We start from the raw sequence: 23,895 nt of genomic DNA, 5'->3' as shown, positions 1-23,895 counted from the left end.
GTTTTCGATGACATGCCAAGTCTCCGCAGACCCCCAAGGAAGCAGCGGCGCTGTCTGTCGTGCTTTCTTTGCAATTATATTTGTGTGATGGGTCCAGGACAGGCCCTTTGAGATAGTGACACACAGAAATTTAAAGTTACTGACCCTCTCCACCTCTGATTCTCCAATAAGTTCTGACCCATGGACCTCTGGTTTGCCTCTACTGAAGTCTCCTGTATGATGTTGGAGTTGTATATGGAGTTGAACGCCTCACTTAAAACAAAGGCAAGGAAAACTAAGTTCCTGGCTCCTGTGTTTTCTCTTTTGATTAGCTTCTGGAGTTGCAAAACATAATGCTTGGTACCTGCTAACCTGCCTCTGTGTCCCTCACTCACTGGGGCACGTCTTCTTCCTCTGTTGTGCTAATGGCGAATCACACCCATCAGGAAGGTGCGTTATGGCCACCTACTGTAAGGGAATGTGACAGGAGCCATGACCGGCATCAGATAGTCCCTCCCAAACCCGTTTTAACTTAAAAGTTCACCAGGACCCTACATGCCTCAGGTGCCAGAATATCCTGACAACCTTGGCACCCCAGTCCTACCCAATAATTGCCTAAATAGCTTCCTCTGTTCCAACGAATATCTGTGGTACACCCTGATCACACATTGCACTGTCTCTGGCACCTCACAAAAGTCATATCACCCATTCCCATGTTTACCAACAAGTGTACACTCCAGTGTCCTAACCTCAGTCTCACCAAGCACACATCGTCCCTCCCATTCCTTCCCAAAAGGCACCCCCCCTGAACTGATGGAACACAAATTATAATACCACCTTCCTGTCTCACTCCTATCCCACAAATTCTGCCACTTCCCAATACCAGCCAACCTAATACAAGATTTGACCATACTTCCCAATATTAATTATAATATCTACCTCAGACTCAGTGCCTGGTTTGCTATAACATCTGCCCTTTCATTACCTGATACAGCCATATGTTTACAGCAGCACCATTTTCCACAGTCCTTTTAAACTCACCGGAACCCTTTCCCATACTCCTTTTAAACTCACCCTGTCCTTGTTCCCATTCCATCCTTCAAACTCTCTGGATTCACTGGAAAATAATTGGTATATTGCTGCAAAGCATCTAAAAAAAGAGTGAACCAAGAGCTGTCTGTAACTGCAACACTCTACTTGGCCTTCTAATTATCCTTTCTACTACTTCAATGTACTTACAGTCAGGGTCACTTTATTAGTTACAAGTGCTCGTTAATGCAGATATCTAACTGGACAATCATGTGGCAGCAATTAGGTGCATAAAAGCATGCAGACAGGGTCAAGAGGTTCAGCTGTTGTTCAGACCAAACATCAGAATGGGGAAGAATCGTGATTGCTGGTGCCAGATGGGATGGTTTGAGTATCTCAGAAACTGCTGATATCCTGGGATTTTCACTCACAACAGTCTCTGGGGTTTCACAAACATGAGGAATACTGCAGACATGCTGGAAATCCAAAGATGTTGGAGGAACTTGAACAGTCTCCAGAGTTTACAGAGAATGGTGTGAAAAACAATAACTTCCAGTGAGTGGCATTTCTGTGGGTGAAAACTTCTTGTTAATGAGAGAGATCAGAGGAGAATGAACGGCCAGACTGGTTCAAGCTGACAGGAAGGTGACAGTAACTCAAATAACCACATGCTACAACAGTGGTGTGCAGAAGAGCATGTCTGACTGTACCACACATTGAACCGTGAAGTGGATGGGCTACAGCAGCAGAAGACCATGAACGTACACTCAGTGGCCTCTTTATCAGGTACAGGAGGTATAGGATAAAGTGGCCACTGTGTATAAACATGCAATGATCTGTCTGGATGAAATTCAAACAAAATATCTCAGTAAGATTTCCAATTCTATTGGCATTTTTACAGGTTAAAATCCTACAGGAATGGATTTATGAGAATTTGACTGCACCTCATTCACTCTTTACCTCAGTATCGAAATGTTCCTTGACCTTTACATGTGGAAACTCAATTATTCGAGGTCTCGTGCGCTTATTCAGTGGTTTGTAGTCATCCAGGTAGGTGGTGGGATATTTTTCACAGGTGTCGCTCTAAGTGGAAACAAATTTACAGTTCAGTTATGCTCTGTGATCCTCTAATATTCTATAAGATTCAAGATTAGAACATAGAAATTTACAGCACATCACAGGCCTTTGGCCTACAACATTGTGCCAACCATGTAAACTACTCTAGAAACTGACTGGAATTACCCTACTGCATAGCCCTCTATTTTCCTAAGCTCCAGGTACTTATCTAAGAGACTCTTAAAAGACCCTGTTATATCTGCCTCCACCACCGTCATCAGCAATGCATTCCATACAACCACCACTCTGTGTGAAAAACCTACCCAGTGAATACTGAAGTAAAGTATTCATTAAGTACCTTTGCTACTCCATGCACGTGTTTCCACTATCACACCTGATTGGTCCTTTTCTCACACAGCTCATCCTCTTGCTCTTCACATACTTGTAAAACGCCTTGGGGTTTTCCTTAATCCTGCTCACCAAGGCCTTCTCATACCCCCTTCTGGCTGTCCTAATTCCATTCTTGAGCCCCTTCCTAGCAACCCAATAATTTTCTAGAGCTCTAACAGTACCGAGTTTCTTGAACCTTTCATAAGCTTTTCTCTTCTTCTTAACTAGATTTTCCACATCCTTTGTACACCACGATTCTTTTACCCCACCATCCTTTCCTTACCTCCATGGAACATACCGATGCAGAATGCCATGCAAATGTTCCCTGAAAATTTACCACATTTCTGCTGTGCATTTCTCTGAGAACATCTGCTCCCAATTTACGCTCCCAAGTTCCTGCCTAATAACATTATATATCCCTCTAACTCCAATTAAGTGTTTTCCCAAATTGTCTGCTCTTATCCCTCTCCAGCGCTATGGTAAAGGAGATGAAGTTCTGATCAATAACTCCAAAATGCTCTCCTACCGAGAGATCTGACACCTGACCAGGTTCATTTCTCAAAACCAGATCAAGTACAGCCTCTCCTCTTGATAGCTTATCTATATATTGCATCAGGAAACCTTCCTGAACACACCTAACAAACTCCACCCCTTCTAAACCCCTCGTTCTAAGGAGATGCCAGTCAATATTAGAGAAGTTAAAATCTCCCATCACAACAAACCTATTATTATTACTTCTTTCCAGAATCTGTCTCCCTATTCACTCCTCAATGTCTCTGTTACTATTGGGGGGGGGGGGGTCTATAAAAAAACACCCAGAAGAATTATTGCTCCCTTCCTGTTTCTGACTTCCACACACACTGACTCCGTAGATAATCCCTTCATGACTTCCTCCTTTGCTGCAGCCAAGACTCTATCCCTGATTAGCAATGCCACACCCCCACCTCTTCTGCCTCCCTCCCTGTCCTTTTTGAAACATCTAAAGCCTGACACACTCAGCAGCCATTCCTGCCCCTGAGACATCCAAGTCTCTGTAATGGCCACTATGTCATAGTTCCACGTAAGTTCATCCACCTTGTATCTGCATTGTAGTGTTGAGGAGGAGGACATAGAACGTAGAACAGTGTAGGCCCTTTAGCCCACGATGTTTTGCCAATTTATGAACCTACTGTGGAAGAAAATTTTAAATATAGTGTTAAAAGATCTGTGTGTTGCTAAAATGACCTTGAGGACATCCTGTATTTTCTTTTTAATTAAGTTGCATATCTACATGACTAAGATTATGGTGCAAGGTACTTACACTTGGAGTTATAACACAGCTGCATAAACAAGATAAGCACAGACAAAGGTGTCAGAAATCATGAAGAGACACTATGGACTGTCAAGCCTTTGACATCTAAGGGGGCTGCTGGATTTTCTCACCTGTCTACTACTGGGTATAAACATAAGCTGATTTCCTTGTAGCTGACAGTTCCACACTTGTGAACTCATCATGATATCATGGTAAAATAAAAGATTTGCCACTTGAACTCTGGAATTGAGCTTTATTTTTAAAATTCGCTGACACCCACTCTAGGATTGATCTAACCTAGGGGTTCCCAACCTGGGGTCCACAGACCCCTTGGTTAATGGCATGAAAAAGGTCAGGAACTACTGACCTAACCCTTCCATCCCACACAGACCTCCATTTTCATTTATGAGATTTAATTGTGTTCAAGGTCATAAAATGTTTAGTTTGAGTGATCATTCTTTTACTGGTTAAGTGGTTACAGGTTAATGGGAGACGGCACGAGAACGGGGTTGAAAAGAATTAACCAAGACTGAATGGCAGAGCAGACTCAATGTGATGAATGGCCTAATACTGCTACTATGTCTGGTATGGCGGGAGGAGGGAGGAGGCCACTGCGCAGGATTGAAATAAGCCGCAGAAAGCTGTAAACTCAGTCAGCTCCATCATGGGCTCTGGCTTCCCCATCATTCAAGACATCTTCAAGGAACGATGCCTCAAAAAGGCAGCATCCATCTCTAAGGACCTCCATCACCCAGGACAAGCCCTCTTCTCACTGTTATCATCAAGGAGAAGGTATAGGAGCCTGAAGGCACACACTTTACGATTCAGGAACAGCTTCTTTCCCTCTGCCATCAGCTTTCTAAATGGAAATTGAACCCATAAACGCTACCTCACTATTTTTTTCTCTCTTTCTGCACTTACTGTAATTTACAATTTTTATTATGTCTTGCATTGCATGGTTGCTGTAAAACCTCATGACATTTGCCGATGATACAAAATCTGATTGTGATTCTGTACCCGATGGTCCTATTTGACGCACTTGGCAGTGTATGGAGTAAAGAGAAGACATTTTTGGGATCATTTATTCAACACGCTCACAAATAGAGTAAAACTAATTTTAAAAACAGTTCTCGGTTTGTCAGACCAGCCCCAATTTCTCAATGGAACGACCTGTAGTGTGCAGACACCAGAGACTGTGGACACGGAGTTTGGAGCCAAAAAAAAAAAGATGCTGGAGGAATCCTGCAGGTCAAGCAGTATCTGTGGGAGGGAATGGATAGTCATTGCTTTGGGTTGAGACTGTTCATTTGGGCTGATGTCACACCTGGTGACATCACCAGGTGTCTGGAATAGGTTGTGCACCACAGAACAGTACAACACTATGGCCTTCAGCCCACGATAAAGGGAAATGGAGCAAGATGTTGAGTGATGGTGAGAGTCAGCTCCTGGAGGGAGATAATCAGAAACATGAAGGGCTACTATCAGTGGACTCTGATAAGTAAAGGAGATTAGAAGGGGGACCATTGCAGGAGAGGTGAAGGGGATTTGGAACCAGAATAGGATGGGGAGTGAAATATGTGGCTAGTCAATGGATAGAGCTGGGGGGGAGGGATGGGGGCTGAGGAGGGGGGGGGTGGGAAAGGGAACAAAACTGGGAGAACTGGAGGTGGATCAGAGGAAGTATGAGGGGTGATGTGGAGTTGGGATTAAGAAGCCACTGAAGGTGAGGGGTCCATGATACTGGAGAATTCAATACAGATACTATTGGATTGCAGACTCCCCAGACAGAATCTGAGGAGCTGTTCCTCCACTTTGTGTTGAGATCCACCCTGGCAGAGGAGGTAAACCACAGTTGGACATGTGGGAAATGGAAGGAGATTTGAAATGTCTTGTAACTGGGGTCTTGGGCTGAACTCTCATTTTAGTGTTATTGCCTCTGCCAACCTCTTTGAACCCGTTCCCCTCTTACCACAGGAATCAGGAGCCCATTGGGATATAAATGTTGGCACAAAGTAGTCAAGCTCAATACAATGGCGATTCCCACCATTTCTGAGATTCCTCTTGTCTGTACTCAGCACAGGGACATCGAGGAGTTGGAATTGGAATTGGATTATTATTGCCACATGTACCGAGCAATGGTGAAAAACTTGTCTTGCAGACTGTTTATACAGATCACATTATGGAAGTAGACCAAGGTCAAATAATAACCGAATGCCGAATAAAGTGTAACAGCTACAAAGAGAGCGCAGTGCAGGTAAATGGCAAGGTCACAATGAGATAGCTATGAGGTCAAGCTTCTCATTGTACTAGGGAACCATTGTAACAGTGGGATAGAAGCTGCCCTTGAGCCTGGTGGAACTTGCTTTCAGGCTGTTGTATCTTCCATCCAATGGAAGAGGGGAGAAGAGAGAATGTCCGAGGTGGGAGGGGTCTTTGATTATGCTGGCTGCTTTACTGAGGCAGCGAGGAGTGTGTACAGAGTCCATGGAGGGAAGGCTGGTCGACAACTCTCTGCTGTTGCTCGTAGAGCAGCTGCTGTATCAAGCTGTGATGCTTCCAGTCAGGACAGCTTCCGGTGGTACTAACTTACCGTCCATTACACTCGGGTAGCAACAAACATCCTCCATCTCCAGTGGTGCTGTTCAGGGCTTCCCTCATCATGTTGGTAGCTTCCTCTCGGTTTTCACTCCTGTCAGCCATGCAAGTCCCGGGCGGAGACTCAGGAATACCGTCTCACTCAGATGTAGAAGGATTCTTCATTGCTGTTTCTGTAATGGTTTTGTTTGACCAGTCAGGGTTGTTAGCCCTGAGCTGAACCCCTGAACCTGGAAGACTAGTGGACCACTCTTAGTCTGGCCTCTACCCTTTGACCCTCATTTGGCATGGGTGACCCTACCAAAAGCTAAAGCATAAAGCCCAGACTCCAAGCAGCATAGCTCTCCAGGTCATTGAGGTGTGCAAGCCTGCAAACCACAAGTTGGTGGTCCTCTTGCAGGAACACTCTATGGTCCATTGATAAAAATCAGTGAGGATTGCCAGGGACATGACAAATTCTTTCAGCCTCCCGAGGAAGTAGAGACATTGGTGAGCTCTCAGGAACCTGATGGTTGCAGGGAGGTCACTGAACCTGGAGGTGTGGGACCTCAGGCTTCTGTACCTCCTGCCCAACAGGAGCAGTAAGAAGAGAACATGGCCAAGAGAAGAGATGTGCTTGCAGAACCGTCGCAGCAGGAGGAGGAACGAGGGGCTCGGAAGAGCACTGAGTGCTGGGAAGCAGCTGAGGTGAGAGTGTTTTAAAAGGAGTATGGAAGGCAACTGAAGGGTTAAACAGAGTGTTGATTAGTTGATTTGAGGGAGTGAGTACTTGAGATAATTGGCAGGGACAAATAAAAGGAGGGGTAACTGTAGAGGAGTGGCCAGTGTGTGAATGGCTCAGGGTAGGAGTGGAGCTTTGAGGCTGAGGACAAGCTTGCTCCCAGTGAGGTAAGGCCGGGTAAGTTCCTTTAATTAATTTAATTACCTTAGGAGTAGGCAATGGAGGCAGCAGTTAGAGCAGTCGAGTGCTCCGTTTGCAGTATGTGGGAAGTCGGGGCGAGCACAGCTGTCCCTGATGACTACACCTGCAAAAGGTGCATCCAGCTGCAGCTCCGGACAAACTGAGTTAGGGAACTGGAGCTGGAGCTGGATGAACTTCTGATCATTCGGGAGGCAGAGGCAGAAATAGACAGGAGTTTCAGGGAGACAGTCTCCCTTAAAAGTCAGGATGCAGGTAGCTGGGTGACTGTCAGGAGAGGGAAGGGGAATAGACAGGAAGAGCAGAGCACCCCTGTGGCCGTTCCCATCAACAGTAAGTATACCGTTTTGGATACTGTTGGTGGGGACAACCTACCAGGGACAAGTTGCAGTGGTTGCGTCTCTGGCACTAAGACTGGACCCTCAGCTCAGAAGGGAAGGAGGGAAAAGAGGAGAGCAGTAGTGATAGGGGATTCAATAGTTAGGGGGACAGATAAGAGGTTCTGTGCGAGAGATCAATAATCCCGAATGGTCTTTTGCCTCCCTGGTGCCAGGGTCCGCGATATCTCAGATCGAGTTCTCAGTATACTCAGGATGGAGGGTGAGCAGCCGGATGTCGTGGTCCGTGTAGGGTCCAATGACATGGATTGGAAGAAGGAGGAGGTCCTGCAAAGAGCGTTTAGGGAGTTGGGTGCAAAGTTGAAGGACAGGACGTCCAGGGTTGCAATCTCAGGATTGCTACCAGAGCCACGTGCTAGTGAGGCTAGAAATAGGAAGATAATGCAGCTAAATACGTGGCTAAGGAGTTGGTGCAGGAGGGAGGCTTCATGTTTCTGGACAACTGGGCTTTGTTCCTGGGAAGGTGGGACCTGTTCTGATGGGATGGTCAATTTGGACTGCCCAATCTTTCTTTTTCTTTCTTTTTTCTTTCTCTCTTTTTTGTTTTGGTTTAGTTAGTGAGGTTTTTCTTTCTCTATCAATAAAATTTCCAATCTTTTTTTTACGATTGCTATGAGGTGTTGTAATTTCTCTCTGACCATTGTATATATAACAACATAATATATTACCTATTTGAATTTGATATTATATGCTTTTTGTCTTTAATATATGTCTTTTATATTATCTACTTGTTAAACTCCTCTTTTGATTTGTATATTCTTTATTTGAAAATCAATAAAAAAGATTGAAAAATGAAATGAATTAACTTTCCACATATTGACTGGGACTCCAACACTGTGAAAGGGCTAGATGGCTTGGAGTTTGTCAAATGTGTTCAGGAAAGTTTTCTAAATCAATAAATAGAGGTACCTACGAGAGAGGATGCAATACTTGATCTCCTATTAAGGAACCAGACAGGTCAGGTGACAGAAGTATGTGTAGGTGAACATTTTGGGTACAGTGACCATAATGTCATTAGTCTCAAGTTAGTTATGGATAAGGATAGGTCTGGTCCTCGAGTTGACGTTCTAAATTGGAGAAGGTCCAATTTTGTGGAAATGAGAAAGGATCGAGGAAGAGTGGATTGGGATAAGTTGTTTTCTGGCAAGGATGTGCTCGGTAAGTGGAAGGCCTTCAAAGGCAAAATTTTGAGAGTGCAGTGTTTGCATGTTCCTGTCAGGGTTAACGGCAAAGTTAACAGGCGTAGGGAACCTTGGTTTTCAAGGGATATTGGCGATTTGGTTAAGCAAAAGAAAGAGATGTATAGCAGGTATAGGCAACAAGGAACAAATAAGGTACTTGAAGAGTATAGGAAATACTAAAGGAGGAAATCAGGAAGGCAAAAAGAAGACATGAGGTTGCTTTGGCAGATAATGTGAAGGTAAACCCGAAATGTTTCTGCAAGAATATGTAAAGGAGGTTTCTTCTTTTTTCTTTGTTACTGTTGGGAAAGGGCTTCTTTGTTTTCTGAAAAGCAGGAATGTTTCTTTGTTGCGAGAGAATGCTGAAAGCTTGTTTGGGTTAAAATTTACTGATAACGAGAATGGTATTCCTTTGTAAACCAAATGGGGATTAATGTTCTTTCTTCTGAGTCTGTAAGCTTTTGTTGACGGGCTTTTGGGCAGATCAGCGCGAGGGGGTCGAGAGAGAGGACGCAATGCTGTAAGCTGGGCGAGGAACGGACCCCAAGCGGGGGTCCGAGGCCAGGAGGTACTCCGAGGAGGGGGGGGATGAAGCTGGATGTGCTTGGTTGACCACTCGGAGGGTCCTGAACTGCGAGTTGAGGAGTTCAGAGGGGATCGAATGGTGGCCAGAAGACTTCAGTAATTGAGCTCCAACGGTTGTGCACGAAGTGGTTTGGACTTTGATAAGTTTGGCGCCTTTTCTTTATTTTTTCTCTTCATATATACTGCATCATTATTAATCACTTAGTTATAGTAACCTTTATAAATTGTACTCATTTAATCGCATATGGTGTACTGTCTGTTTTTGGGCGAGGCGGGGACATCACACAGCATCCACACCAGCTGATTACCCAGTTTGGTGGGGCCGAAGGCTGCTCCCCCTAGACAAGAATGAGCTGAGCGAGCCTGAGGTGACCCAGGGGGTTACATTGATTAAGAGTAAAAGGATAGTAAGGGACAAAATTGGTCCCCTAGAAGATCAGAGTGGTCGTCCATGTGTGGAGCCTCACGAGATGGGGGAGATCTTAAACAATTTTTTTCCTTCAGTATTTACTCAGGAAACTGACATAGCGTATATGGAAGGAAGGGAAACAAGCAGCAGTGTCATGGGACACATAGAGATTAAAGAGGAGGAGGTGCTTGCTGCCTTACAGCTAATAAAGGTAGATAAATCCGCAGGGCCTGACATGATATTTCCTCAGACCTTGAGACAGGCTAGTGTAGAAATTGCAGGGGCCCTGGCAGAGATATTTAAGATGTCCTTAGCCACGGGTGCAGTGCCGCAGGATTGGATGGTAGCTCATGTTGTTCCGTTGTTTAAAAAGGCTCCAAAAGTAAACCAGTTAATTACAGGCCGGTGAGCCTGAGATCAGTAGTAGGTAAATTATTGGACGGTGTTCTGAGAGATCGGATATACAAGTATTTGGACAGCCAAGGGCTGAATAAGGATAGTCAGCATAGCTTTGTGCATGGTAGACCGTCTTTAATGAATCTTGTAGAGTTTTTCAAGGAGGTTACCGAGAAAGTAGATGAAGGAAAGGCTGTGAATGTTGTCTACATGGACTTTAGTAAGGCTTTTGATAAGGTCCCACGTGGGAGGTTGGTTCAGAAGGTTCAGACACTAGGTATCCATGGCAAAGTTGTGAACTGGATTCAAAATTGGCTGTGTGGGAGAAGACAGAGTGGTAGTGGCTGATTGCTTCTCAGACTGGAGGCCTGTGACTGGTGATGTGCCTCAGGGATCTGTGCTGGGACTATTGTTGTTTGTTTATATCAATGATCTAGATGATAATGTGTAAATTGGATAAGCAAATTTGCTGAGGACACTAAGATTGGAGATGTTGTGGACAGCGAGGAAGGCTTTCAAAGCTTGCAGAGGGATCTGGACCAACTGGAAAAAATGGGCCAGAAAATGGCAGATGGACTTTAATGCAAACCAGTGAGGTGTTGCATTTTGGAAGGACAAATATAACCATATAACCATACAACAATCACAGCACGGAAACAGGCCATCTCAGCCCTCCTAGTCCGTGCCGAACTCTTAATCTCACCTAGTCCCACCTACCTGCACTCAGCCCATAACCCTCCACTCCTTTCCTGTCCATATACCTATCCAATTTTACCTTAAATGACACAACTGAACTGGCCTCTACTACTTCTACAGGAAGCTCATTCCACACAGCTATCACTCTCTGAGTAAAGAAATATCCCCTTGTGTTTCCCTTAAACTTCTGCCCCCTAACTCTCAAATCATGTCCTCTCGTTTGAATCTCCCCTACTCTCAATGGAAACAGCCTATTCACGTCAACTCTATCTATCCCTCTCAAAATTTTAAACACCTCGATCAAATTCCCCCCAACCTTCTACGCTCCAATGAATAGAGACCTAACTTGTTCAACCTTTCTCTGTAACTTAAGTGCTGAAACCCAGGTAACATCCTCGTAAATCGTCTCTGCACTCTCTCTAATTTATTGATATCTTTCCTATAATTTGGTGACCAGAACTGCACGCAATATTCCAAATTTGGCCTTACCTATGCCTTGTACAATTTTAACATTACATCCCAACTTCTGTACTCAATGCTTTGATTTATGAAGGCCAGCATTCCAAAAGCCTTCTTCACCACCCTATCTACATGAGACTCCACCTTCAGGGAACTATGCACTGTTATTCCTAGATCTCTCTGTTCCTCTGCATTCCTCAATGCCCTACCATTTACCCTGTATGTTCTATTTCGATTATTCCTGCCAAAATGTAGAACCTCACACTTCTCAGCATTAAACTCCATCTGCCAACATTCAGCCCATTCTTCTAACTGGCATAAATCTCCCTGCAAGCTTTGAAAACCCACCTCATTATCCACAACACCTCCTACCTTAGTATCATCAGCATACTTACTAATCCAATTTACCACCCCATCATCCAGATCATTTATGTATATTACAAACAACATTGGGCCCAAAACAGATCCCTGAGGCACCCCGCTAGTCACCGGCCTCCATCCCGATAAACAATTATCCACCACTACTCTCTGGCATCTCCCATCTAGCCACTGTTGAATCCATTTTATTACTCCAGCATTAATACCTAACGACTGAACCTTCTTAACTAACCTTCCATGTGGAACTTTGTCAAAGGCTTTGCTGAAGTCCATATAGACTACATCCACTGCCTTACCCTAGTCAACATTCCTCGTAACTTCTTCAAAAAATTCAATAAGGTTTGTCAAACATGACCTTCCATGCACAAATCCATGCTGGCTACTTCTAATCAGATCCCGTCTATCCAGATAATTATAAATACTATCTCTAAGAATACTTTCCAGTAATTTACCCACCACTGATGTCAAACTGACAGGTCTATAATTGCTAGGCTTACTTCTAGAACCCTTTTTAAACAATGGAACCACATGAGCAATACACCAATCCTCTGGCACAATCCCCGTTTCTAATGACATCTTAAAGATCTCGTCAGAGCTCCTGCTATCTCTACACAAACTTCCCTCAAGGTCCTGGGGAATATCCTGTCAGGACCCAGAGATTTATCCACTTTTAAATTTCTTAAAAGCGCCTGTACTTCCACCTCTTTAATTATCATAGGTTCCATAACTTCCTTACTTGTTTCCCACACCTTACACAATTCAATATCCTTCTCCTTAGTGAATACTGAAGAGAAGAAATCGTTCAAAATCTCTCTCATCTCCCTCGGCTCCACACATAGCCGATCACTCTGATTCTCTAAAGGGCCAATTTTATCCCTCACTATCCTCTTGCTTTTAATATAACTGTAGAAACCTTTCGGATTTACTTTCACCTTATTTGCCAAACCAACCTCGTATCTTCTTTTAGCTTTTCTAATCTCTTTCTTAAGATTCCTTTTACATTCTTTATATTCCTCGAGCAATTCCTTTACTCCATGCTGCCTATATCTATTGTAGACATCCCTCTTTTTCTGAACCAAATTTCTAATATCCCTTGAAAACCATGGTGCTTTCAAACCTTTAACCTTTCCTTTCAACCTAACAGGAACATAAAGATTCTGTACCCTCATAATTTCACCCTTAAATGACCTCCATTTCTCTATTACATCCTTCCCATAAAACAACTTGACCCAATCCACTCTCTCGAAATCCCTTCGCATCTCCTCAAAGTTAGCCTTTCTCCAATCAAAAATCTCAACTCTAGGTCCTGTCCTGTCCTTCTCCATAATTATATTGAAGCTAATGCTATTGTGATCACTGGACCTGAAGTGCTCCCCAACACATACATCTGTCAGCTGACCTATCGCATTCCCTAACAGGAGATCCAACACTGCCCCATCTCTAGTCGGTACTTCTATGTATTGTTGCAAAAAACTATCCTGCACACATTTCACAAACTCTAAACCATCCAGCCCTTTTACAGAATGAGTTTCCCAGTCTACGTGTGGAAAATTAAAATCTCCCACAATCACCACCTTGTGTTTACTACAAATATCTGCTATCTCCTTACACATTTGCTCTTCCAACTCACGCTCCCCATTAGGTGGCCTATAATACACTCCTATCAGTGTTACTACACCCTTCCCATTCCTCAATTCCACCCAAATAGCCTCCCTAGAGGAGCTCTCTAATCTATCCTTCCAAAGCACCGCCATAAGATTTTCTCGGACAAGCAATGCAACACCTCCTCCTCTGGCCCCTCCTACTCTATCACACCTGAAGCAACTAAATCCAGGAATATTTAGTTGCCACTCACACCGTTCCTGCAACCCATGTTTCACTAATAGCTACAACATCATAATTCCAGGTATCAATCCATGCTTTAAGCTCATCCACCTTTCTTACAATGCTCCTAGCATTAAAATAGATACATTTAAGATACTCTCCACCTCCTCCTCCCTTTTCATCCCTAACAATGCATTCAAATTTATTATCCTTTTCTTTCTTCTCCCCTACATCTTCGGGCTGAGCGCATCCCTTCTCCATCACCTGCCTTTTCTCCCTCACACACTGTCTATTTACTTGCTCTACTGGTGAACTAACCTCCTCTCCCATAGTTTCCTCAAATTGATTCCTGCCCCCCCATCTCACTAGTTTAAAGTCCGCCCTGTAGCCCTAGCAAACCTCCCCGCTAGGATATTGGTCCCCCCAGGATTCAAGTGTAACCCGTCCTTCTTGAACAGGTCACGCCTGCCCCAGAAGAGGTCCCAATGATCCAGAAACTTGAATCCCTTCCCCCTGCTCCAATCCCACAGCCACGCATTCATCCTCCACCTAATTCTATTCCTACTCTCACTGTCGCGTGGCACAGGCAGTAATCCCGAGATTACTACCTTTGCGGTCCTTCTTCTTAACTGCCTTCCTAACTCCCTATACTCTGGTTTCAGGACCTCTTCCCCTTTCCTACCTATGTCATTGGTACCTATATGTACCACTACCTCTGGCTCTTCACCCTCCCACTTCAGGATATCTTGGACGCGATCAGAAACGTCCCGAACTCTGGCACCAGGGAGGCAAATTACCATCCGGGACTCCCGATCACCTCCACAGAACTGCCTGTCTGAACCCCTGACTATCGAGTCCCCTATTACTATGGTCCTCTTTCTTCTATCCCTACCCTTCTGAGCTACTGGGCCGTCCTCTGTGCCGGAGACCCGGCCACTGTCACTTCCACCAGGTAGGCTGTCCCCCCCAACAGTACTCAAACATGAGTACTTATTGTCAAGGGGTACAGCCACTGGGGTACTCTCTAGTACCTGCCTCTTCCCCTTCCTGACCATGACCCACCTATCTGCCTCCCGTGGCCCCGGAGTGACCACCTGCCTCTAACTCCTCTCTATCACCTCCTCACTCTCCCTGACCAGGCGAAGGTCATCGAGCTGCAGCTCCAGTTCCCTGACTCGGTCCCTCAGGAGCTGCAGTTCGACGCACCTGGTGCAGATGTGGACGTCCGGGAGGCTCGGAGACTCCAGGATCTCCCACATCCGACACCGAGAACAACAAGCTGCCCTCACACTCATACCTCCCAAATAACTGAAAATACAAGAACTAAAAGATAAGCCTACTGTGCCCTCTTCTGCCTAAGCCCCCTGAGCCCAAGCCCTACACTCTGCGCCCGGCTCACTCCGCTGCCCGCAAACGAAGCTGCCCGCTTCTTAAAGCTGCGTTCTTTTTATATCTTCCCTCCTTCCCAGGCCTCCTCACGCGCCTGGTGTAAATCAAGGCAGTACATACACAGTAAATGGTAGGGCACCGAGGAGTGTGGAGGAACAAAGGGATCTGGGAGCTCAGGTACATAATTCCCTGAAAGTGGCGGCACAGGTAGATGGGGTTGTATAAAGAAGGCTTTTGGCATCCTGGCATTCATAAATCAAAGTACTGAGTATAGAAGTTGGGATGTTATGGTGAGGTTGTATAAGACATTGGTGAGGCCAAATTTGGAGTATTGTGTATAGTTCTGGTCACCTAACTATAGGAAGGATATCAGTAAGATTCAAAGAGTACAGAGAAGATTTACTAGGATGTTGCCGGGTCTTCAGGAGTTGAGTTACAGGAAAGATTGAACAGGTTAGGACTTTATTCCTTGGAGCTTAGAAGAATGAGGGGGGATTTGATAGAGGCTTGCAAAATTATGAGGGGTATAGACAGAGTAAATGCGAGTAGGCTCTTTCCACTTAGATTAGGAGAGATAAATACGAGAGGACATGGCTTTAGGGTGAAAGGGGAAAGGTTTAGAGGGAACATTAGGGGAAACTGCACTCAGAGCATGGTGGGATCGTGGAACGAGCTGCCATCTGACATGGCAAATGCGGGGTCACGCTTAAGTTTTAAGAACAAAATTTGATAGGCACATGGATGGGAGAGGTCTGGAGGGTTATGGACTGGGTGCAGGTCAATGGGACTAGCGGAATAAAGTTTCGGCACAGACTAGAAGGGCTGAATGGCCTGTTTCCTGTGCTGTAGTGTTCTATGGTTCTATGGTAAGAAACAAGATTCCAGTGCTGGAATTCGGAGCAACAAAGAGCCTTTTTATTCTTTTTATTTTTCTAACTGTGTAAAATTTGTGTTTGATTTATATTTTTCTTATCAATGCTGTTATTATTCTATAGGAACGAAACTCAAGAGTGTTGTGGTGCTATGTTCATTCCACACTAACATATAGAAGCAAATGTTAGACAATATGAAAGCAAAATAAGGGAAGACTCGAAGCTGCAGAGCCCCTGCGTCCCCTCCCCCCCTTTCCTTTCTCCTATGATCCACTCTCCTCCCCTATCAGATTGCCTCCTCTCCTGCCCTTTACCTTTCCCACCCACCAGGCTTCACCACTCACCCTCCAGCTTGCCTCTTTCCTCTTCCCCCACCTTTTCATTTTGGCATCTTCCCCCTTCCTTTCCAGTCCTGAAGGGTCTCAACCTGAAATGTTGACTGTTTATTCTTTTCCATCGATGCTCCTGACCTGCTGAGTTCCTCTGCCATTTTTTGTGTGTTATAGAAATGTGGATTTTGGGAAGAATGATGAAAATACTGCGGAAAGCCAGAATAAGAAGAGGGCTGATAACATTAATCAGGAAGTGGCAGCCTGAAATTTCTGGGACATGTGCTGAGGAAAGACAAGTTGGAAATTGATGGAAGAAAAAGTTGCAGTTGACAGCACATGATGTTCTTGAGTTACATCAAGAGATGGCCAGGTAAAAGTTTTAAAGAGCTTCTTAGAACTTCTCAGATTAAATGGAAGACCATGATCGTCCATGTCTTAAGACATGTCACGTGATGATGATGATGTCACTGTTTATCTGACACTGTGTAGCTGTGATGCTGCTGCAAGTTAGCTTCTCATTATGCCTACGCACGCATGTAACGATAAACTCAAGTGACTTTGATCTGCTGGAGGCAGACACTGGAATCTGAAGCAACAAACCATCTGTTGGAGGAACTCAGCAGGTTAACCTGGGATGGCTCAGTAGCGTAGTGGTTCAATACAGGGGGCCTGGGTTCAATTCCCACCGCTGCCTGCAAGGACATTGTATATTCTCTCTGTGACCACTTGAGTTTCCTCTGGGCACTCCAGTTTCCTCACACAGTCCAAAGTTTAATTGGTCTTTGTAAATTGTCCTGTGATTAAGCTAGGATTAAGACCATGAGATACAGGAGCAGAATTAGGCCACTTGTCTCATCGAGTCTGCTCCACTATTTCCATCATGGCTGATCCATTTCTTTCTCAGCCCCAGTCTCCTGCCTTCTTCCTGAATCCCTTCATGCCCTGACTAATCAAGAATTAGAATTTATCAACCTCTGTCTTAAATATACATAATGACCAGGCCTCCACAGCTGCCTGTGGCAAAGAATTCCACAGGTACACCACTCTCTCAAACTGGGGGATTGCTGCGCAGCATGGCTCAAAGGGCCAGAAGGGCCAATTCTGTGCTGCATCTTAATAAATAAGTAATAAATAAATATCTTGTGGGGTGGGGGTGCTGTTGAGGTAAAGGAAATGTCGATGTTTCAGGTTGAAACCCTGCATCAGGGTTCAAGGAAACTATCTCTCTGAGCTAGAGCTTGACTGCTACCCAACCTGTGAGGTGACGAAGGGGGAGCATGAGACATAGAGGCAGAGCAGACATTCGGCCCATTGAGTCTGTTCCTACATTCCATCACAGCCGAGTTGCTTTCCCTCTCAACCCCGTTCTCCTGCCTTTTCCCGGTAACCTTGGCTAATCAAAAAGCTATCAACCTCTGTTTCGAGATTTGAAACCCCATCTTCTGACTCAGAGGTAAGACTGCAAAGAATGTTGCCTTTTTATAAGACATAGGAGCAGAATTAGGCCGGAACTGGGAGTGCTATAATGCGGGCATCTGAGGGAGCATTGAGAAACAGAATGTATACAACACACAAAGGGGTGAGAGGTCAGGCAGCATCTTTGGAGGGAAATGAACAAGTCAGCATATTGAACATAAGAAATAAGAGCAGAATTAGATCACCATTTAGTGTATTGAGTCTGCTCTGCCATTCGATTACAGCTGATTTATTTTCCCTCTTAACCTCATTCTCCCACCATTTGGCCTAACAAGTCTGTCCAATCGTGACTGACTGGTGTGCGGCAACACAGCTGGTCTTGGCTGGGGGAAGAGTTGAAAAGGCGACTCAAGGTCACCCTTTCACTGGAAACCGATCTAGTGAGGAGTGCGTGAGTCTTGCATCCCTTGGGGAAGATACTGGAGAGTTTTCTCCAATAACTCAGAAGGGAACTAGTCTGTTGCATTATTTATACCGCCCATGGATCCATCCTGATCTCCATACCAATTTACCTTTGGAATGGTCAGGTTGTCAGCCATGGGTCTGATGGGACTCTCTTTCGCCATTCGAGCAGCCATTGAAGAAAACTTCTTGTAATCGTGCTGGTATGTTGATTGTGATTCATGATCCTTTGTTTGAAAACACAAAGAAAAGTGATTAATTCATCGGGTTAACAGGATCCAATCTCTCAGTGCCCTCAGGATCCAATATAGGGTCCAGTCTGTTCAATGCTTCAGGGGGCATTAGAACATTGGAGCAGATCTTGCAGTCTGAATCCATTCCAACATTTTCCTAAACTGTGGCTGATCTGAGTCAGCTCTTATGAACCATTTTTGTTCTATTTCCATTTGTTAACTTTCACAGAGTAAAAACATCCATTAGAATCAGAATCTGATTTAATATCATTGCTATATGTCATGAAATGTGTTGTTTTGTGGCAGCAGTACATAATAAAAACTATAAATTATAAGAAATGAAAAAATAGTGAGGTAATGTATATTGGCTTGTTGTCCATTCAGAAATCTCAATCATTCTCAGTCTTGTGCTGTGTATTTAATATTTAAGCAATCTTGTGAATATGATGCTGATCAAGCATTCCGCTTTGTTAAATTAGTCAATACAGGTTTTACATACAAATAAGTAAATTGCTTATGTCATGAGGCACTATGTGATACGTGCATGCCTTGCTCAAAGTAAAGAACAAAATAAGACTCGCATTTCGGGTTTTCCATCTTTTTCTTTTGGTTAGTTGAATGCTTTGAAGTTGCAAAACACAATACTTGAACCTTCCAATCAGAGAGAAGCTTTATTTGTCACATTCACAATGCACCAACTCTGGTTAGCGAGAGATGCTACAAACTTCGTCAGAAAGGAAAAGGAAACATTTGTGAGGTTTGAGAAGCTGATGCACCATCAATAACTCACTCTGAGACGTAAGGCGAGATATCGGCTTTTATTGACTGGAAGAAGGAACCAGCAGTGAGTGACCATCATACTACATCCTGGAGAATGAGGCAGAGAATCAGACCTCGATCGCCTTTATACAGGGGCCTGTGGGAGGAGCCACAGGAGCAGTCAGAAGGGGGCGTGTCCAGACAGGCACACGTAGTTCACAGAAGCTGAATTCGAACAGCATGTTTTGAGGAGTATCAAGGAAGCAGGAGAAAATGTAAAGAGGGAATCAGGGGCCAGAAGATGCCCTTGATCAGCAGGATGAAGGAGAATGACAGGGCATTTTATACCCTGATTAAAACAAGAGCACTGGGGGTCAGGTGGGTTCAGTCAAGGACAAAGGGGGGAAATTATAACTTGAGCTATGGGAAGTGGGTGAAGTACTAATTGACTACTTTGCATTAGTTTTCACCAAGGAGAAGGTCAGGGAGGATACACAGCATTGCAGTTAACGTAAATCCATTATGTGCCAGTGGCCAGTGACCTGGGTTCAATCTCCACTGTTGTCTGTAAAGAGTCTGTGTTCTCCCTGTGGATTTCCTCCAGGTGCTCCAGTTTCTTCCCACATTCCAAGATGATGAGGTTACTAGGTTAATTGGTCATATCCATGTAATTGGGCAGCGCAGGCTCATTGGGCCTGAAGGGTCTGCTACTGTGTTGTATCACCTAAAAGTGGAAAGCAAGCTTGAATATTGGGTCTCTTGAAGACCATAAGGTGAGAGTCTCCAGGGCCTGACGTGACCTATCCCACTGAGAGAGATTTCTAGGGACAGTGATATTTCTATCCTCTTTAGTCAGAGGCAAGATCCCAGAGCAAAGCCTATGTTGTACCCCTGTTCAGAGATTAGCTTTAGTTGTCACGTGAACATTGAAACACACAGCAAAATGTTCCATTTGTGTCAATGACCAACACATTCCGAGGATGTGCTGGGAACGGCCCACAAGGGTTACCATGCTTCTGGTGCCAACATAGCATACCCGCACCTCACCAATCCATACATGTTTGGAATGTGGGAGGAATCCAGAGCACCTGGAGGAAATCCCCATGGTCACAGGCAGAAGCTATAAACTCCTTACAGACAGGGGCCGGATACCTAGGCTGATATAGTCAATTATGGGTGGGACTTCACAGGTGCCAACTAGAAACAAATCCCAAAACAGGACAGCTGCACATTATTGAGAAAGAAAAGTTTAGCAGGGACAAAGTCCTGGATCTTACCATTATGCAGACTCCTGGTGTCAGCTAGATGGAAGACTTCAAAGGCTAAATGTAGAAAAAGAAGACATTATTAAAACTATATCAGGTTATCTTCAATGTAAATTCAAGGCAATAAGTTTCCTTTTACCCATCCCTAGGATGTGAACGTTGCTGCCAACACTGCACTTATTCCCTTTAGCTGTTGCTTGGGCTTTATGTGACAGACCGGAATGTTGGGAGGGGGGTGTTAGGAACAAACTTGGTTAAGGCTGAGGTAAAGAGAGATGAGGAGGAATTTCTTTAGCCAGAGGGTGGTGAACTTGTGCAATTCATTGCCACAGATGACTGTGGAGGCCAAGTCACTGGGTATATTTAAAGTGGAGGTTGATAAGTTCTTGATTAGTCAGGGCTTCAAAGTTCATGGAGAGAAGGTAGGAGAATGTGGCTGAGAGGGATAATGGAATGGCAGAGCAGACTTGGTGGTCTGACTAGCCTAATTCTGCTCCTGCTCTTAATTTTGCAATTTATAAAAGTGAATGTTTTGTGCGCCTATCACTGGGATAATTGGGAGCTATGGTAGCGTAGTGGTCAGTGCGATACCATTATCGCTGGGAGCATTCCAGACTTCAGAATTCAACTATGGCACCTTTGTCCCCATGGAATGTGTGGGTTTCCTCCCACAGTCCAAAAACGTAGCGGGTAGGTCATTGTAAATTGTCCCATGATTAGGTTAGGGTTAATCAGGGTTGTGGGGTTGAAGGGCCTACTCTGCACTGTACTGTCTAGTGTCGCCAGGTTAGACTTTATAAAGCATAAGAGCAGAATTAGACCATTTGGCCAATCGAGTCTTCTCTGTCATGGCTGATTTACTATCCCTTTCAACTCCAGTCTCCTGCCTTCTCTCAATAACCTTTAATGCCCTGACTAATCAAGGACTTATCAACCCTCACTTTAAATATACCCAGTGACTTGGCTTCCACAGCTACCTGTGGCAATGAATTCCACAGGTCAAATTCCTCTGGTTAAAGAAGTTTCTCATCTCTGTTCTTTATCCCCTGGAGCATGGGAAATTGAGGGGAGATTTGATAGAGGTGTACAAAATTATGAGAAGTATATAGGGTAAACGCAAGCAGGCTCTTCCCCCTCAGATTGGGTGAGACTAGAACTGGAGATCATCAGTTTAGGGTGAACGGTGAAATATTTAAGTGGAACTTGGCAGGAAGCTTCTTCACTCAAAGTGTGATGAGAGTGTGGAACGAGGTGCCAGTGGAAGTGGTGAAACAGTCAAGAGAAGTTTGGATGTACACATGGGTGGGAGGGGTATGGAGGGCTATGGTTCAGGTGCAGGTTGGTGAGATTAGACGGAAAACCAGGCTGGCACAGACTAGATGGGCTGAAGTGCCCGTTTCTGTGGTGGAGTGCTCTAAGACACAATGAACCTACGGCACAGAACTTTGAACAATACTACACAGAAACGAGCCCTTTTGTCCACTTTGCAACAACACACACACAAGAGATTCTGCAGGTGCTGGAGATCCAAAGCAACACACACACACAAAAAGCTGGAGGAAATCAGCAGGTTAGGCAGCATCCATGGAAATAAATAAAGTCAATGTTTCAGGCCAAGACTCTTCATCAGGACTGGAGAAGAAGGGGGCAGAAGCTAAGATGAGGAGAAGGGGGGAGAGGAAGGAGTACAAGCTGGCAGGCGATAGGTGAAACCAGGTGAGTGGGTGAGGGAGAAAGATGAAGTAAAGAGGTTGGATTTGATAGGTGGGAGAGATAGAGGTGGTTTGGAAAGATAAAGGGTTGGATAGGAGAGGAGAGTGGACCATGGGAGCGAGGGAAGGAGGAGGGGACCCAGAAAGAAGTGATAGGCTGGTGAGGAGAAGGAGTAAGAGGGGAGCCAGAAAGTGGAATGGAAAAAGAAAAGGTGTGGGGATAAATTACTGGAAGTCAGAGGAATCAGTGTTCATGCCATCAACTTGGAGACTATCCAGGTGGAATACCAGGTGTTGTACCTCCAACCTGAGAGCTGGAATTGGAAGGAGACTGGAATTAAAATGGTTGGCCACCAGTATTCAACAACTATTAAGGTTTCTCAAACACCAGCAATCCCACTGACCTCCCCAACCTCCCAAGCCAATAATATTCATAACATCACTAATTGGGTCCAGTTCTTTGGAGACGGAGTTATTACCTTCTGATTGTTCCAATAACAAGAATCACTTCCTCTCACTGCATGAAGATTGTCTTCTAAAAATGGTTTTGTCAATTTTACCATGTATGACAGTTTATAAATGCGTGCGTGCGTATACAGGTGTGCGTGTGTGTGTGCGTGCGTGCGTGTGCGTGTGTATGTAGATATGTGGAGATGAACAGCAATGTTACATTGTATTAAATGAGAAATATAATTAATTATGATGTCACTCCCCTCCACTCCTGTGACATCATTGCACCTTCCCCAGTTGATGATTCCTCCCCTCTCTCAGGACAAGAAAGCTCACCAGCACCTCCTTGTCCTCAAGAGGCAAAAGAAATTTTGCCTCATCTTTTTTTTTTGATCACACAGTGTCCCCTGTCTGGATGCTTTCAGTAAATTGAAGGCAGAGAGTCAGAAAAAGCTGCAGAGAGTTGTAAACTCGGCCAGCTCCATCATGGGCATTAGCCTCCCCAGCATCCGGGTCATCTTGAAAAGGCAAACACAAAGTACACTGCAGATGCTGTGGTCAGATTAACACGTACAAACAGGCTGGATGAACTCAGGCAGCATCCGTTGAAATGTTGACTGCTCATTTCAGCTTGTTCGTACGTGTTGATCTTGAAAAGGCGATGCCTCAAAAAGACATCATTAAGGACAACTATTACCCAGATGGGTGGCAGGAAGGAGATGCGTCTCTACCAAAGGAAGTGTAAGGCACTCATTCCCTCTGCTAACCAGCAGGTCACCCTTGGACAAGGGGTAGTACCTGCTTAGTCCCTTGATCAGTCATGTGAAGCCATGGGAGCAGGTGGTGGATGGTCGTATGAGCACCTGGTGCATATCACAAGCCCTGGTTATGTGACCACTGACATCAGGCAGACAATCTCTCAAGCTGGGGTCACCCACCCTGTAGGGACACCGTATAGAAGACAATGGCAAACCACTTCTGCAGAAAAATCTGCCACTAACTGGCAGATGAAGTTCAACCCAAATCAGTGTGAGGTGGTTCATTTTGGTAGGTCAAATATGACAACAGAATATAGCATCGATGGTATGACTCTTGGCAGTGTGGAGGATCAGAGGGATCTTGGGGTCCGAGTCCATAGGACACTCAAAGCTGCTGCACAGGTTGACTCTGTAGTTAAGAAAGAATACAGTTCATTGGCCTTCATCAATCATGGGATTGAGTTTAGGAGCAGAGAGGTAATGTTGCAGTTATATAGGACCCTGGTCAGACCCCACTTGGAGTACTGTGCTCAGTTCTGGTCGTCTCACTACAGGAAGGATATGGAAGCCATAGAAAGGGTGCAGAGGAGATTTACAAGGATGTTGCCTGGATTGGGGAGCATGCCTTATGAGAATAGGTTGAGTGAACTCAACCTTTTTCC

General features: G+C 44.8%; 1 protein-coding gene across 1 annotated transcript in view; it reads right to left on the bottom strand.

Moving 5' to 3' along the window:
* Window positions 1-23,895, bottom strand: part of LOC132390959 (uncharacterized) — a 67,656-nt gene that overhangs the window by 28,851 nt on the left and 14,910 nt on the right. The window contains exons 2-4 of the mRNA XM_059963492.1: window positions 20,326-20,370; window positions 18,167-18,283; window positions 1,969-2,091 (exon numbers count right to left, since the gene is read on the bottom strand). Coding sequence (XP_059819475.1) covers window positions 1,969-2,091; window positions 18,167-18,283; window positions 20,326-20,328 — 243 coding nt within the window. The 5' untranslated portion in view covers window positions 20,329-20,370. The remainder of the gene's footprint in view (window positions 1-1,968; window positions 2,092-18,166; window positions 18,284-20,325; window positions 20,371-23,895) is intronic.

Source organism: Hypanus sabinus, chromosome 3 (genome assembly GCF_030144855.1).
Source record: "Hypanus sabinus isolate sHypSab1 chromosome 3, sHypSab1.hap1, whole genome shotgun sequence".
Classification (NCBI taxonomy): Eukaryota; Metazoa; Chordata; class Chondrichthyes; order Myliobatiformes; family Dasyatidae; genus Hypanus; species Hypanus sabinus.
This window is presented reverse-complemented; position numbering and strand designations above follow the sequence as displayed.